We start from the raw sequence: 13569 nt of genomic DNA, 5'->3' as shown, positions 1-13569 counted from the left end.
ATTAATTAATTGAATTCGAATCAGGATTAAATATTCAAATATTTAATCAAATTCGAATTCAGATTAATTTTTAATATCTGTTAGATATTAAATCGAATTCGGATATCAGATTTTCTAATTAGATTCAAAATCGGACATTACCTTATTCATTTCAAAATTTCGACCAGTTTTCACCGCTACATGCAACCATGATTGCAGCAAATATTGTCTATTGCAAAAGTGTCAAGATCTGCTACCCAAAAAACGCTACCAACATGCCACCCACTTGAGAGAGACACAAGAGCATGAAACGGGTCCAACTAAACTTGGATCCATGTACGGATGAAGAAACCGTTGAAATGTTGGCCTTGGCCTGGCATTCTAGGGTGGGCTTCTATTATATGATGGATTAGGGTGATGCAACTTGGGTTGGCCCAAATTAACATTTTACATTGTTTCGTTCAAATTTCAAAAACAAGTGGGACCCATTGACCAATTTACCTATATTCGAATTTCAAGAACAAGTGGGATTCATGGTAAATTTCATTTTCGCATGATACCCTTCTCGTAATCGGACAAGTTTGGTTTTCCGAATGAAAGGTAAATGAAAAAGGTTAAAACGTCAAAATTGCCCCCACAACATATAAGCGTTCGAATTAGGAAACACATTTACCTATGTAAATGCACTTACATGGGTCAAATAAGTCAAGTTCATTCAAATTTTGACTAAAACCCAACCGAGTCCTCTCAAATTACACTCCTAGATGTTTTTTTTAATAGATAAAATAACATTACGGAATTTACAAACTGTTCAATACAAACTAAAGGGCTCCCTACCAATTACAATCTCTATCAAAAACACTTGTTTGAAGCAATTATGAGAAGCCATATTACAGTTCCTAGGAATATATTTATACACAACCGAATTAAAGTAATTTTGGGCACATAAAATTTGATCTATCGAGAAATTGTGCTTCCGGGCCAACTGGTTGTACCTGATTGGTCCAACTTAATTATATCCTGTAGAGCATGAATTAGTAGGTGTTTATTAATGGAAGAGATGGAATTAAGACAAAAATAAGTATTTCATCAAAATACCCTTAATTAATGATAAAATATCAGTTTTGTCTTTTAATATAATTTTGAAATTAATAAGTTAACCTAGCTACGAACACAAAATACAGTTTTACGGCCTCAAAATGTATGTTTAATGCCCGAAAATTCTGTCTTCCATCAGTAGGAAGAAGATGCATCTCCGCTATGGTATAGATATCAATCCCTGAGCAATAAACCAAGGAAATCTGGATCTGCTACCAAACATGATCTATAACCACACATCTCCATCATGTTTCATACTTAGTGTCATCGGTCACACTTTTTAGACGGTAATCATGTTTGAGATGTATAAGTTGTATTGGTAACAGATCTAGACTCAAATCAAGGTCATTACAATTAGGAATTATATTAGAAAGCTCAATATATTAAAGAAGAAAAGCATACGGGGATCATGGTGCCCAGCTATTCAAGCTGGGCTTACTAAATACTCCAACTCAACTCAACTCAAAGATAATCAGGTACAAGATTTGTAATATTCGGCTTGAGCAGCTCATGAGCCTAGTCGAGCTTATATTAAATTATTATTTTTTTTAATATATTTTATTTATAAAATAAATAAATATATAATCAGGTTTCACAATATATTTTTATTTATAATATTTTTTATATTACTTTATTTATAATCTAATCAAGTTGAGCCAAGCTCAAGTAGCTTGTGAGTATCGATTTGAGTCAAGTTCGAACAGGAAGCATGAAACTCAATCAAGATCCAAGTTTTTGAGTTGAGTCGAGCTCAAATAGCCCAATTCTTAACTTGATTCAACTCATGCTAGTTTAAATTAATGTGCTTTAAAATGGGGACAAAGTTCCCTAGCTATCAGAAGGGTAACATTATTAAGTTTGTTGTTTCAATAAAAAATACATAATATTTTTATTTATAATATTTTTTATATTACTTTATTTATAATCTAATCAAGTTGAGCCAAGCTCAAGTAGCTTGTGAGTATCGATTTGAGTCAAGTTCGAACAGGAAGCATGAAACTCAATCAAGATCCAAGTTTTTGAGTTGAGTCGAGCTCAAATAGCCCAATTCTTAACTTGATTCAACTCATGCTAGTTTAAATTAATGTGCTTTAAAATGGGGACAAAGTTCCCTAGCTATCAGAAGGGTAACATTATTAAGTTTGTTGTTTCAATAAAAAATACATAATATAGGAAGCATCAAGCATGCTAATTTATATAGGAAATATAAGAAGAAAAGAAGTAAACATGCTAGTCCATGCTTGATAGTTTTTAACTAAAATTGAAACTTAGAAGAAGATAAGAAATAAACAAAAAAAAATTCTATACAAACATGTATATGAGAAATAGGATTAAATGAAGTTTCAAAAAAACAATGACTTAGATATATAATGGATTTTCTTTTCCTAAAAAAAACACTAGATACAATTTTACCACATTGAGTGTGGTAAAAAAAGTTTGTCCCTTCAAAAAATATAAAGGGGTATATTCTTGTTCACATAATATGTAGGATTCATAGAAGGGTAAAATGGGCTTTTAAAGAATTTTTCCAATGTCATATGAACACTTTGACTCAGTTTGGGAAGAGTGCACATACAAATATGTATAGTGAAAATATAAGGTTCAGAAGATGTTGCAAAGTAGGCCCCAAATGGAAGGTTAGTAAGTTGTGTTTGGTGAAAACCCTGGAAAGCCAAAATGTGCTATTATTGAGCTAAGAATTCAACATTCTAGTAAAGCTAGTTTTGATAGCTTCTCCAAAACCACTCAATCAATGCAGAAGCCCTCCCAAATGAGCTCAAAATGTTAAGACTTCTCTCTAACTCCCTAACACCCCCCTCCACTTAACTCCCAAAATTAAAAAAATGTTTACTTTTTTTTTTCTCTAGAAGAAGTCATAAAATAGACCCAAACCCTCCCACCCTATTTCTCTTCAAACCCTACCTCGCCAACTCCCTTTTCCATTTTCTTGGTTTTTCCAATAAGTTGTACCAGGGGAAAGCAACAAGCAAGCTCTTTCACAAAACCTATAACTGAAAGATGTTGCAATTCTCTCACCTTTCATATCATTTATGCATTTTTAACTTTCTGCAACAATATTCTATTAAGTAATCAACTTAATATAACCTTTTTCATTACCATAAACCAAAAAAAATGCTATATAACTTAGGTCCCTCAAAAGAAAAGTCCTTGGCCCTACCACTGTATACAAGTTTTGCACTATACATTTTGGTATTTGTACTCTTAGCACATGTTAATAAAATTAATGGCAAGTTAATGAGAGAATGGATTAGCTGAACTTGATAACTGTTTCATTAGGCTGTTGGAACAATCATTTTGCTCCATACCAGCCATAAAGTGCATATGGCTAAATCGAATCAAATCAGGTTATATTCGAATTCAAAACTGATTATGTATACTAATATTCAAATTCAATTTGATATCCGATGGATATTAAAAATCCATGTTCGAATTCGATTTCGATTATCAAATCGAATATTCTATTTAATTCGAATCCGGCAGTGAGCCAAGTGCGAAATCTCTCACTTGCATTTATAGCTAGTGTGTGGAGAAAAACGATTGGTCCCGCAGCCCGTAAAACAGCTATTTAGTTCAACTAATCTTTCATCAGTAATAGAAGGGTGGAGTAAGCAACTCAACTCCAAACTATAAGGAGTGTAAGTTGATAGCTCAAGGGGTGGGGGTTCTAGTTTCTTGGTTTATTTAACATATTATACGCTTCTACAAAGATTTAAGATATGCATATCTACCAAACAAGAAGGAAAAAAATATATGCATGTCTCTTACCTGAATATGAATTTGACCATGAAAATAGTTAAGGTTCAGTAAACCATATTAATTGTCAAGACTAGTATATACTTTTTAAATCCGAGACAGAATTGATGACCAAAATTTTTAGTTTTTTACTCTTTGAATATCAACATAATTGAGAAGTGAAGACACAATCGTCAAGGTTTAATTAGTCTACAATGCATAATAAATTTTTATTTTTAAGATATATGCACATAGTCAAGACTGTATATGTTGTTTATCAATTAAAAAGAAGGAAGAAGTCAGACTATATATTTGTTTGATTTGAAAAAAAGAGAAAACATGAGTTTTTTCTTTATTTTGTTTGGTTTGAAATAGAAGGGAATACTCTAGCAGAAGTGTGGTAGAAAGGCACATCAATATGAGGCTCAAAGACAATCTTTTTCAACCCAAACAAGGGATATCTGTTTTGGCAATTTCCACAAGTGTATTCATCATCCATCCACATGAAAAAACCTTGTCAAGGAACCCATATTGACTGTCCAACCTTGGTTTTGAAATTTGAATGTCATTCAATTTCGTTTTCAGATAACACATGAATGACAATGAAAATTAACACAAGGATTTATTTCGAAACAAAAAGGGTTTAGGCCGTTTATTTTGTGCATAGAGGATGGTTCAAAACCATAAAATTTTCCAAAATTAAAACCTTTTAATTAATGTAAGTTAAAAAAAAAAGCTTGGGGGAGGGGGGCTCATCAATATGAGTGGTTTTGGTTTTCAAAACAAAAACAACTGCTATGCTAGAAAAATGACTTTTTATTTCTTTGTATCTGGTAGATGTAAGGGTGCAAGTCGGGCAGGTTGAGTCAAGTTTATGGTCAATCTGGGTCTGACCTTAAAATTGAAGCTTAAGGCCCAAACCCAGGCCGAACTTGATGTTAAACCTGATATTCCTAACCCAAGCCCAGCCGGTACTGTAATTTGATGCACTTGGATTTGACTTAGGTCCAGGCCAGGCTTGGGGGTTGATCAATAAACCCACTCTAAAATCATAAATACTTATATATATATATATATATATTTGAACAATTAGCCATATTAATTACTTCAACTATATATATAGCCCACAGTTGAAGTCATGTTTAATTATATCATCTACTTAAAAAGTTAAAGTAAAAATCATGTAAAGGCATGGTACCAAACTGATAATCAAACCAATCAATGGAATCGAAAGGTTATGTAACTGATAATGATGATAATGAAGTCAATCAATTCATTTGAATTCACATAATTGTTAAAGTGTTTTAGGTACGGTGTTTTATCATAGAAATTAATCAAAGATGACAAAACAGACAAATCCAAAACCGTCTAGTTTTTGAGATATTCTTCTGAGGGAGGTTTGACCTATTTTTTTAACCTTTTTATTGGGGAAAAAAGGGAAGATCTCTCTAGAAGACCAGAATACAAATTAAAAACAAACGTGTTTGTCTAAAAGCTTCAAGGATGGGCCGGGCCCACCAAACTGAAAAAACAGCCAAGCATTGACAACAGATTCACAGTCATTGTTTTTGAAAAAAGATAAGCGGTTTCAGGGTCTAAGGTGTTATAGCCATTTTTTAATCACTCAATCAAAGAATGCATTAATCACAGAGTGTGCGATCTCTATAATAGTCTCCAGTCCCCAGTACAAACCCAAGAGTTTTATCATACTTTATTTGAACAACTTGGCAATAAGTTATTTCTGTTTTGAGATGGAAACTGATGATTATGTTAATCCATTGAGAATCAATTAAGGCCCTGTTTGGTTCGTGGGAATAGGGGTCTGGAATTAGAATTGGAATGGGCTATTCGGATTCTAACTGTTTGATTGGGCGGAATTAGAATCCCATTCTCATTCCTGCTGGAATGGCAATGGCATTCCTCCATTGGATGGAATGGCCATTCCCTGCTCCTCTTTTGGGAATGAAATCAAATTCCTGCTGATTCTAATTCCCATTCCTATTCTTGTCTGAACCAAACAGACTATGGGAATAGACCATTCCAATTCTGATTCCAAAGGATTTCGATTCCGATTCCGACTGAGAAGCTAATGGACCCTAAATATAGTACCACAGAAATGCTGTTCGGTTTAGGCTTTGTGATCATAATCTCCATACCAAACCCATCAGATCAATAATCAAGTGTAGCCCCTAAAGGAAACCAATTCAATGAATGCAAGATCAGATAGCCATAAACATCCAGTCACTTAAGTCTGGTTCCATCAAATGGATTGTAGTCGTTGGTTCCTCCTGTTAGCCAAAGACAAACAGTCAAAACATGTCTTGGCCAAGATGAAGGTTAAGACTTAAGAGGATAAAATTTATTCTATACTATCTTCATTATGAGATTGCTTCCACAAAAGCCATTCAAGAATCAAGATATATTGTAATAAAAGATACAAATAACTCGGTCGAATTTATTTCAGCAAATGAGTACAATTAAGAGGCACAATATTACATGGCCAAATATGGACAAGAAGAAATGAAAGGCTGTACAAGAGCAAATGGTGACCTACACAAGACAATTACAGTTGAGATTATTAAAATTTTGATGACTAAATAAGGAAAGTTAACAGAAAAATGAAACATAACAACAAGATAACTTATGAGAACATTTCATGTACAAAACTAGCATATGAGAGAAAACAGTAAGACTCAAGCTTTCCTTGCTTTTCCACTTTTGGTCAGATTCTTTTGGTAAGGTCGAGATAAGAAGCAAAATGAAAACCAGGTCCCTTTCTTCTTCTTCAGTGGTTGAGGTTTCACATCTTTTTCTGTAACAAGATCAACCATATACTGAACCACCGCCTGAGGAATGGAGATGAAAATGTTAGTAACTTCCACATTAACAACTAATTTTACTTTCTTAAGTTCTTTCTTGTAAGTTCAGATTGAGCTAATGCCCTCAACAATGGAAGACAAAGACAGTACTCTCCAACTAAGCCATTAACTCAATCCAGAAAGCTAAATGTTTTTAATAAACATTACCTGAGCACCCAGTTTAGTTACTTTTCTTGGTGGCACTTCTAATGGAGTCTCATCAGCATAGAAAACTTTCAACTTCGACAGGAACCTGAAAGATTCTGGTAAAATCCGTATTTGGTTGTTACTTATGTCCAACTCCTCAAGCATCTCAAGATTGCCAATTGACCTTGGCAGGGCTGTCAAGTCTGCAAAATTCCTTCCAACATTCAATTTCACAAGATTGGTTGCAAAGCACAAGTTCTCTGGTATTGACTCAAGTTCATTGAAGCTGACATCAAGTTCCTTCAGCTCAGAAAGATTGCCCATTGTTGTAGGCAACCCTTTGATTCTATTATAGTGCAATGTAAGTATCTCTAAATTCTCAAGCTTTCCAATTGCCTCAGGAAGTGCTTTTAGCCGATTGAAGTCTAATCTCAGCTCCACAAGCGAAGAACACGACCCAATCGTATAAGGAAGTTCCTCGAGCTCGTTTGTTTCCACATTCAACCTTTTTAAGCCAGTTAGATTTCCAACTGCATCTGGTAGTATGGTAAACTGGTTTGAACTCAAATCAAGATTGATCAAATTCGTCAGGTTCCCAAAAGAAGCAGGCAGAGATTTTAACCTGTTTCCCTGCAAGTCCAGATCAGTCAGATTGATTAGATCTCCAAATGAATCAGGAAGACTTATCAGTTGGTTTGCATGGACATCAAGCTTCATCAAGGCTTTGAGGCTGCCAATGGTGGATGGAAGAGCCATGATTCGATTCTCAGATAAATTTAACTCAGTCACATCATTTAATTTCCCAATTGATGCTGGAAGCCACTCAATCTGATCCATCAACTTCCCTTGTAGGTCAAGAACACCAGCTCCACTTTTAGAGGAGGTCTCGATTAGGCCAGCAACCTTCATTAAGCTTAATTTCTCTGTACCTCCTTCACCTGCAGATGTATCCAAAACGTTTAGATCATAGAAGGAATTTGAACAATCCAAAACCACATGGGAATTAGCTAATTCAATCAGTCAGAACTAATTCATCAAGGAGATATTGAGCAGCATATATATTTATATAGATTAACAGTGAAAATATCTGCAAACTTAACTAACTTCTCCACAAATTGAAGTAAAAAAAAGAAGAAAAAATGGATTTGATGTTTAATAGAGACTAAACAGGTATGCAGCTAAAATTGGGATTTTTTTCCTCTTGGATTTATTTAACAGACTAAACAGCTAGATGTAAATCAATCCCCATATGAGAAGAAAAGGAAAAGGGTTTTCTTCTTTGGTAGAATCAAATGTATTTTTCTTTCGGTTTCTTAAAGATCATATGTATCAATTAAATAACATAGCTTTCAATGCATAAGTGAGGTGAAAAAAGGAAGAACCAGAGTCTTTAAGAATGGAAAAGAGAACATGATATAACAAGGAGAAAAATCCTATCTGACCTGAAGAGAGCCCGGCCTTTGAGGAATAGCTACGGAATAAACCCTTTGCGACATCTGATTTTGTTTTTGACTCTGCCCCTTCATCCTTCTTTATCTTGATGACACTCTCATCACTAATGGCAACAACATTCTTTCCTTCAATTTTCGAAACTAAGAAAGTCAAATCAGCCTTCTTTTGGTTCTGGGTATCTCCAGAAACCAACTCAGAAGCTCTCTGGATAAGCTGATCAAAGGTCTGAAACTTCTTCTCAAGATCAGTAAGGTAAATAGCTTCTCTCTTTTGTTCATGGCTCTGCAACAAGACCATGGTCCTCTTTGATTCCTGCAACACAGCGAACAGCTCCTCTGGGACATCTGGGGGCTTATCCTCTTGAGATATTTCATCAAGCCTCATCTGCTCTTCACTATTTACAGTTCTGAGAACAGACATCGCTGCTTCAACCTCATCCAATGTGGGTCTGGGTGGTAGTGACCGGAAGATTCTCATAATCTCATCGACGGTCTCTACGACGGCAGGCGATGGATTCTGTTTGGGTATCACAGCCATGTGTTTGATTCTGTCCAGAGAAAACAGACGTGAACGAGAAGAATTGGGCTTTGAGGTGATGCCGGTGCCAGTGAAGGTGGCGGAGGCGAGGATAGAGGATTAGAGGTGATGGTGGGTGGTAGAGCTGTGAAAGTTGCGTTTAATTTATGAAGAGTTGAAGATACAGAGATAGAGAGAATGTTGTTTTTATTGACAAAACCCGAACCACTTTCCAAGAAAAAGGAATTATAAAGAAATCATGGATATCAGGACATGGAAGCTTCTTCGCTGTAGAAATATCAAATATCTTTAAATATCTGTCTGCAGACCTCAATGATGCTCGCCCCTGCCGGCCTGGGCCGACCTGATCGGACAGAATGTCTTCAGTTCGGAAGTTCAGAAAAAAACAACAAAAATGGAACGAGGATTGGTCAGTGTGATTTTTACTTTCCACGTGTCAATGTTAATATTCGATGATTCCACTAGGTACTTGGGATCTAGGATCTATAAGGTAGAAAGATCAGGTCCCCACCCCAAATATCCTTATCCTAGACTCCCCAATTTCGGCAGAATTCCCCATTGCTGTTAGTTCTTGCCACGTGTTGCGTAAGGTGGTGATGGGTTCAATTCTTTTGAAACAAAAAAAAAAGAAAAATTATTTTCGCTTACCATCACATAATACTATGGTTAGAGTTATATTTGAGACGCATCGTATAACTGTCATGTCAAGCTTATCAAATTGTTTGGGAGAGCTAGAAAGCGAGAGAGATAGAGTTGTTAATAGCTAAAGGGTGTGTATCTTTTCAAAGGAATGGGGCATCTTCTTGTGAGCTCCACAAAACGTGTCTGAGATCTTTGGCCCGTCTGGTTCGAATGTGATTTTACGTTCAGATATGAGCTTCATGTAAGCGGATAGTGTTTATCTAGTTGCGCCCGAAATGTGTGGGGTAGTAGTTAGCTCTGTTGATGTAGTGCCGTGATCCCGAGGAAGTCGGAGGCAACAACTCGCTCGCGGAGGAGATCGCTTTCCACGTCGCATAGGTCGTCGACCAGACCTCTGCTAGGTCAATGGAGGCAGGTCGCCTCTTACGCCGAATTGACACATTCCAAGGTGTCCACGGGGTGTCCTGCCGAGGTGGGGTCGAGAAAGCCGAGATGGGTGTGAGGTGTCCGAATTGAAGTGCTCTTGAAGTTGATGTCCATCTGGTGCCATGTGTTGTGATGTTCATATAGGGCCAAATCACCCCTCATCAATTGCCTCCACTCCTAAGTCGATATCGATTCGGTGAAAGGAGCAGCTCGTTGTTAATCCTTGGCCCGAGATGACTCGTCTGATGGGTGCGCAGGCGAAAGGTGTAGCTGCTGATAAGGGGATTTCTATTCTTGTCTTTTGAGAGTTTTTGTACTTCAAGCCTATGTGCTCTAAATGTTTCCTCTTTATTTATTTATTTATTTTCTCCAGTAGCGATGTACTTTTTTCGATCAATGAAGTCTCCTTTTTTTGCATACATTGTGCCCCCCTTGCACCTTTTATTTTCTGTTTTAGAAAATAGGCTAAGGTGTTGTTTGATAAATCAGAAATCTAAAAGTTAAAAAGATATTATTTGGGTTTGAAATATGAAAAGAAACATAGTTGCTTTTCTATTTTTTAGAGGCTCTGAATTAATAAGTTTGTTTGTATTGGATCAACCCTTTAGCATTTAAAATTCATTGCTTTTACTATTTTACCCCTAGAACGTATAATTTGGAAATTTTGAGTTCAATTCACATTATATCATAAAAAATAATTTTCAACTTCAAAATAATATTGAAACAATAAGAATAAAAAAATAAAAATTAAAAGTTACTAATTAATAAATAACACGATTAAAATTAAAAAATATTAAAATAATTTATACTTAATAAAATTAAACTAATTAATAACTTACAATTAATAATTTACATAAATAAAAATTAAAATAATTTTTATAAATTAAAGAAATAATTAAAAGATACTAATTTATTAAACTAATTATCCAACTAGAGTTTCTTTTCTTTATTTTTATCCTTGAAAACTTTGATACTAATTCCTTACTGAACTATTTATTGAAAAATGTTTTGCTTTTGTTATAAAACAAAAGTACATTTTAATCACCAGCCTAGTTATCCAATACAAATGAGATTTTCTATAACAATCCCAACTATTCCTTGTAATAGAGTATGATAAAGAGAAACGACAATGGTGAATCCTAAGTATTCCAATACGGTAGTGGAGATTTGCTAGAACAGTCCCAACTATTCCAATACATATTTGGGTTTGCTATAACAGTTCCAAGTGTATATGAATTCTAAACCCTAACCAGAATAGAGTTTCACGGAGAAGATAAAATACAAGGAAACATGACACACTACAAGCAATAAACAACGGCAATGGAGAAGAAAAACAAGAATGCTGGATGAAACAAAGCAAGAAACAATGATAATAAAGGATGAAGTAGACATACCTACGAGATACTGGATAAAATCGAAGATGCTATCAATAGCAAATGGAAATTGCAAGAGATTGGATACTGAGAAACTGGAGAAAAAAAATCAATAGAAAATGGAAACCCTATGCTCGTGGAAGAAAACATGAAGAAATCAAATCCATATGCAAATTGAAACCATACCTGTAAGAGAATTTGATGGCGGTGGAGCTTCATTCTCATCCCAGTGAAGATGTCGAATGACCTATATTTTCGATTTTATATGAAGGACAAAACAAATCATTCTAAAAATTTTGCGAGGACATTTATGTCTTTCACACAGGTCTGAAAATGTGTTTGATCGCGTTAAGGACCTGTTCTACCTCTTATCAATTAAGATCTAAATTTGGGTTACAAATCTATTAATTAGAGGGCAACCCAAACAAAGGTGGCATTTAAAAAGCAACATGTTTAGACTTCAAAGGTCTGAAAAGTGTTATCAAATGCCACTTAAAGTATAAAATGTGAGCCGAGGTGATGAGGTGCACTAACGCCGAGGTGTCAAAAGAGAATTGGCCTGTTAAGATTCTAGCCAAGTCAGAATGTTGCTGAACTTTTGGCCTTTTATTGCCGATGCCTCCCGAGGTCATCTTAGGGTGCCTTAGAGCTGAAGGCGGTTTGGCATCCTTGATGATGCACAATCTAGACGCTCCCCCGTGTGCTATGACTCGGACTTCAATTGGCAGCAATCTGGCTGGGTTGAGCTGTGTGGACGAGCTGCGAGCTGGGTATCCGAGTTGAAGTGAACTGTAAAAAGAGAAGAAGGTGAGAGTGTCCAAGTAGCTTTTACCTAGGAAGGGCACTCTGATGCTTAAGTTAGTGAGTGTGTAGGAGTAATCTCTGAGAATGTTAGGGAGCTTGAGAGTATAGTGTGCATACCTTTCAGAGTGATTCTGGGGTCTTTTTATAGCTATATGAGGTTCAGGTGCCATCAGGCGACATCTCTGAGTTTTTTGCGGAGCTGTTTCTACAGTTTGGGGCATGTTGGACTGTCAGTTGCTAGATTTGCGCAATGGTTACAGGGCTTGCGGGTCTTGTGGCGGTCAACTCGGTAAGCTGGTTTCACGGTTATAGTTACGGCACTTACGTGAGTGTTGTTCGCGGGACTATTTCGGGCGAGCTGGTGGGCCGAGCTCGCTCAAGCTCATCCGCGTACCTAATGCTGACTTCCAGGTGTCACTTTGGCGAGCTGCTCTACTATGTTGGACGCTGTGGGCCGAGCTTGCTCTAGCTCGGTCGCGTACTTGATGCTGACTGCCATGTGTCACTTCGGCGAGCTGCTCTGCTATGCTTGACGCTGTAGGCCGAGCTCGCTTTAGCTCGGTCACGTATCTGATACTGATTGCCACATGTCACTTTGGCGAGCTACTCTGCTATGTTGGGCGTTGTGGGCCGAGCTCGCTCTAGCTTGGTCGCGTACCTGATGCTGATTGCCATGTGTCACTTTGGCAAGCTGCTTCGCTATGCTGGATGTTGCACTATCACCAGCGTCCACGTGTCGATAATTGTGTGGGGCGACCAAAATTCCCCTCATCAATTGTCCCCACTCTCGAGTCACTGCTTAGTAGACGAAGAGAGTAGAAGCTCTTTAGGGCATTTTGGGTCAGCTTGCTTCGACTGTTGATTCATCTTGATCTTCTCTCATAGCCGGTTTAACTTGTTCGGTTCGGCCTGGTTGAGATGCTCCGAGCTAATTTTACTGAGCTAGTTCGTTGACTTGGCGTTGAGGTGTCATCCGGAAGCTACATGTCGTTGTACGATTCGGAGGACCAAATTACCCCTCATCAATTGCCCCCCACTCTCGAGCCAGCGTTAGCTCGACGAAGAGAGTAACTCTCAGAAAGTGTAATTGGTCTAGTTGTTTCATAGGTCGCTTGCTTTATTAGTTCGGCGCAGGCATTGTAGATATGATAGTGTATGATCTTCTATAGAGCTGCTCACCTACTATCACGTAGCAAGCTGCTTTCCGTTCTATGAACTAAGCTGCATTTCCAACTCGACTCTATGAAATATCTTCTGCAGAGCTACTCACCTACTATCACGTAGCGAGCTATTTGTCGTAATATCTTCTATAGAGTTTCTCACCTATAGTATCTTCTGTACAGTTGATTGCCTACATTTCATGTAGCGACCTGTTTTTCATTCTATGAGCTAAGCTACGTTTCGTTCTTTTTGTCGAGTCAATCATACTCGTAAGTCTAGAAAGGGCATCAACCTCTGTGTTTTATCTTAGAATTTGATGGAGGTACCAAGAGTCAAAA

The 13569-nt window shown here is 36.8% G+C and overlaps 1 protein-coding gene across 1 annotated transcript; it reads right to left on the bottom strand.

The window, feature by feature from the left end:
- Window positions 1-6251: 6251 nt before the first annotated feature.
- On the bottom strand, window positions 6252-9190 carry LOC104606463 (plant intracellular Ras-group-related LRR protein 5-like). The gene is made up of 3 exons (XM_010271682.3): window positions 8279-9190; window positions 6858-7774; window positions 6252-6677 (listed from the first exon to the last, which is right to left on the bottom strand). The coding sequence occupies exons 1-3, from the start codon at window positions 8823-8825 to the stop codon at window positions 6525-6527; spliced, it is 1617 nt and encodes a 538-aa protein (XP_010269984.1). The 5' UTR covers window positions 8826-9190; the 3' UTR covers window positions 6252-6524.
- Between the last annotated feature and the right edge of the window lie 4379 nt (window positions 9191-13569).

This window comes from Nelumbo nucifera, chromosome 6 (genome assembly GCF_055504915.1).
Source record: "Nelumbo nucifera cultivar China Antique chromosome 6, China Antique-T2T, whole genome shotgun sequence".
NCBI classification, from domain to species: domain Eukaryota; kingdom Viridiplantae; phylum Streptophyta; class Magnoliopsida; order Proteales; family Nelumbonaceae; genus Nelumbo; species Nelumbo nucifera.
The sequence above is the reverse complement of the archived record's forward strand: the minus strand, read 5'-3'. Positions and strand labels throughout refer to the sequence as shown.

Coding starts and splice junctions, on each gene's coding strand:
- LOC104606463 (XM_010271682.3), bottom strand. CDS start 8,825: ATGGCTGTGATACCCAAACAGAATCCATCGCCTGCCGTCGTAGAGACC. Junction 7,775..8,278: donor AAAGGCCGGGCTCTCTTCAG/GTCAGATAGGAT, acceptor ATACATCTGCAG/GTGAAGGAGGTACAGAGAAA. Junction 6,678..6,857: donor TAACTAAACTGGGTGCTCAG/GTAATGTTTATT, acceptor TCCATTCCTCAG/GCGGTGGTTCAGTATATGGT.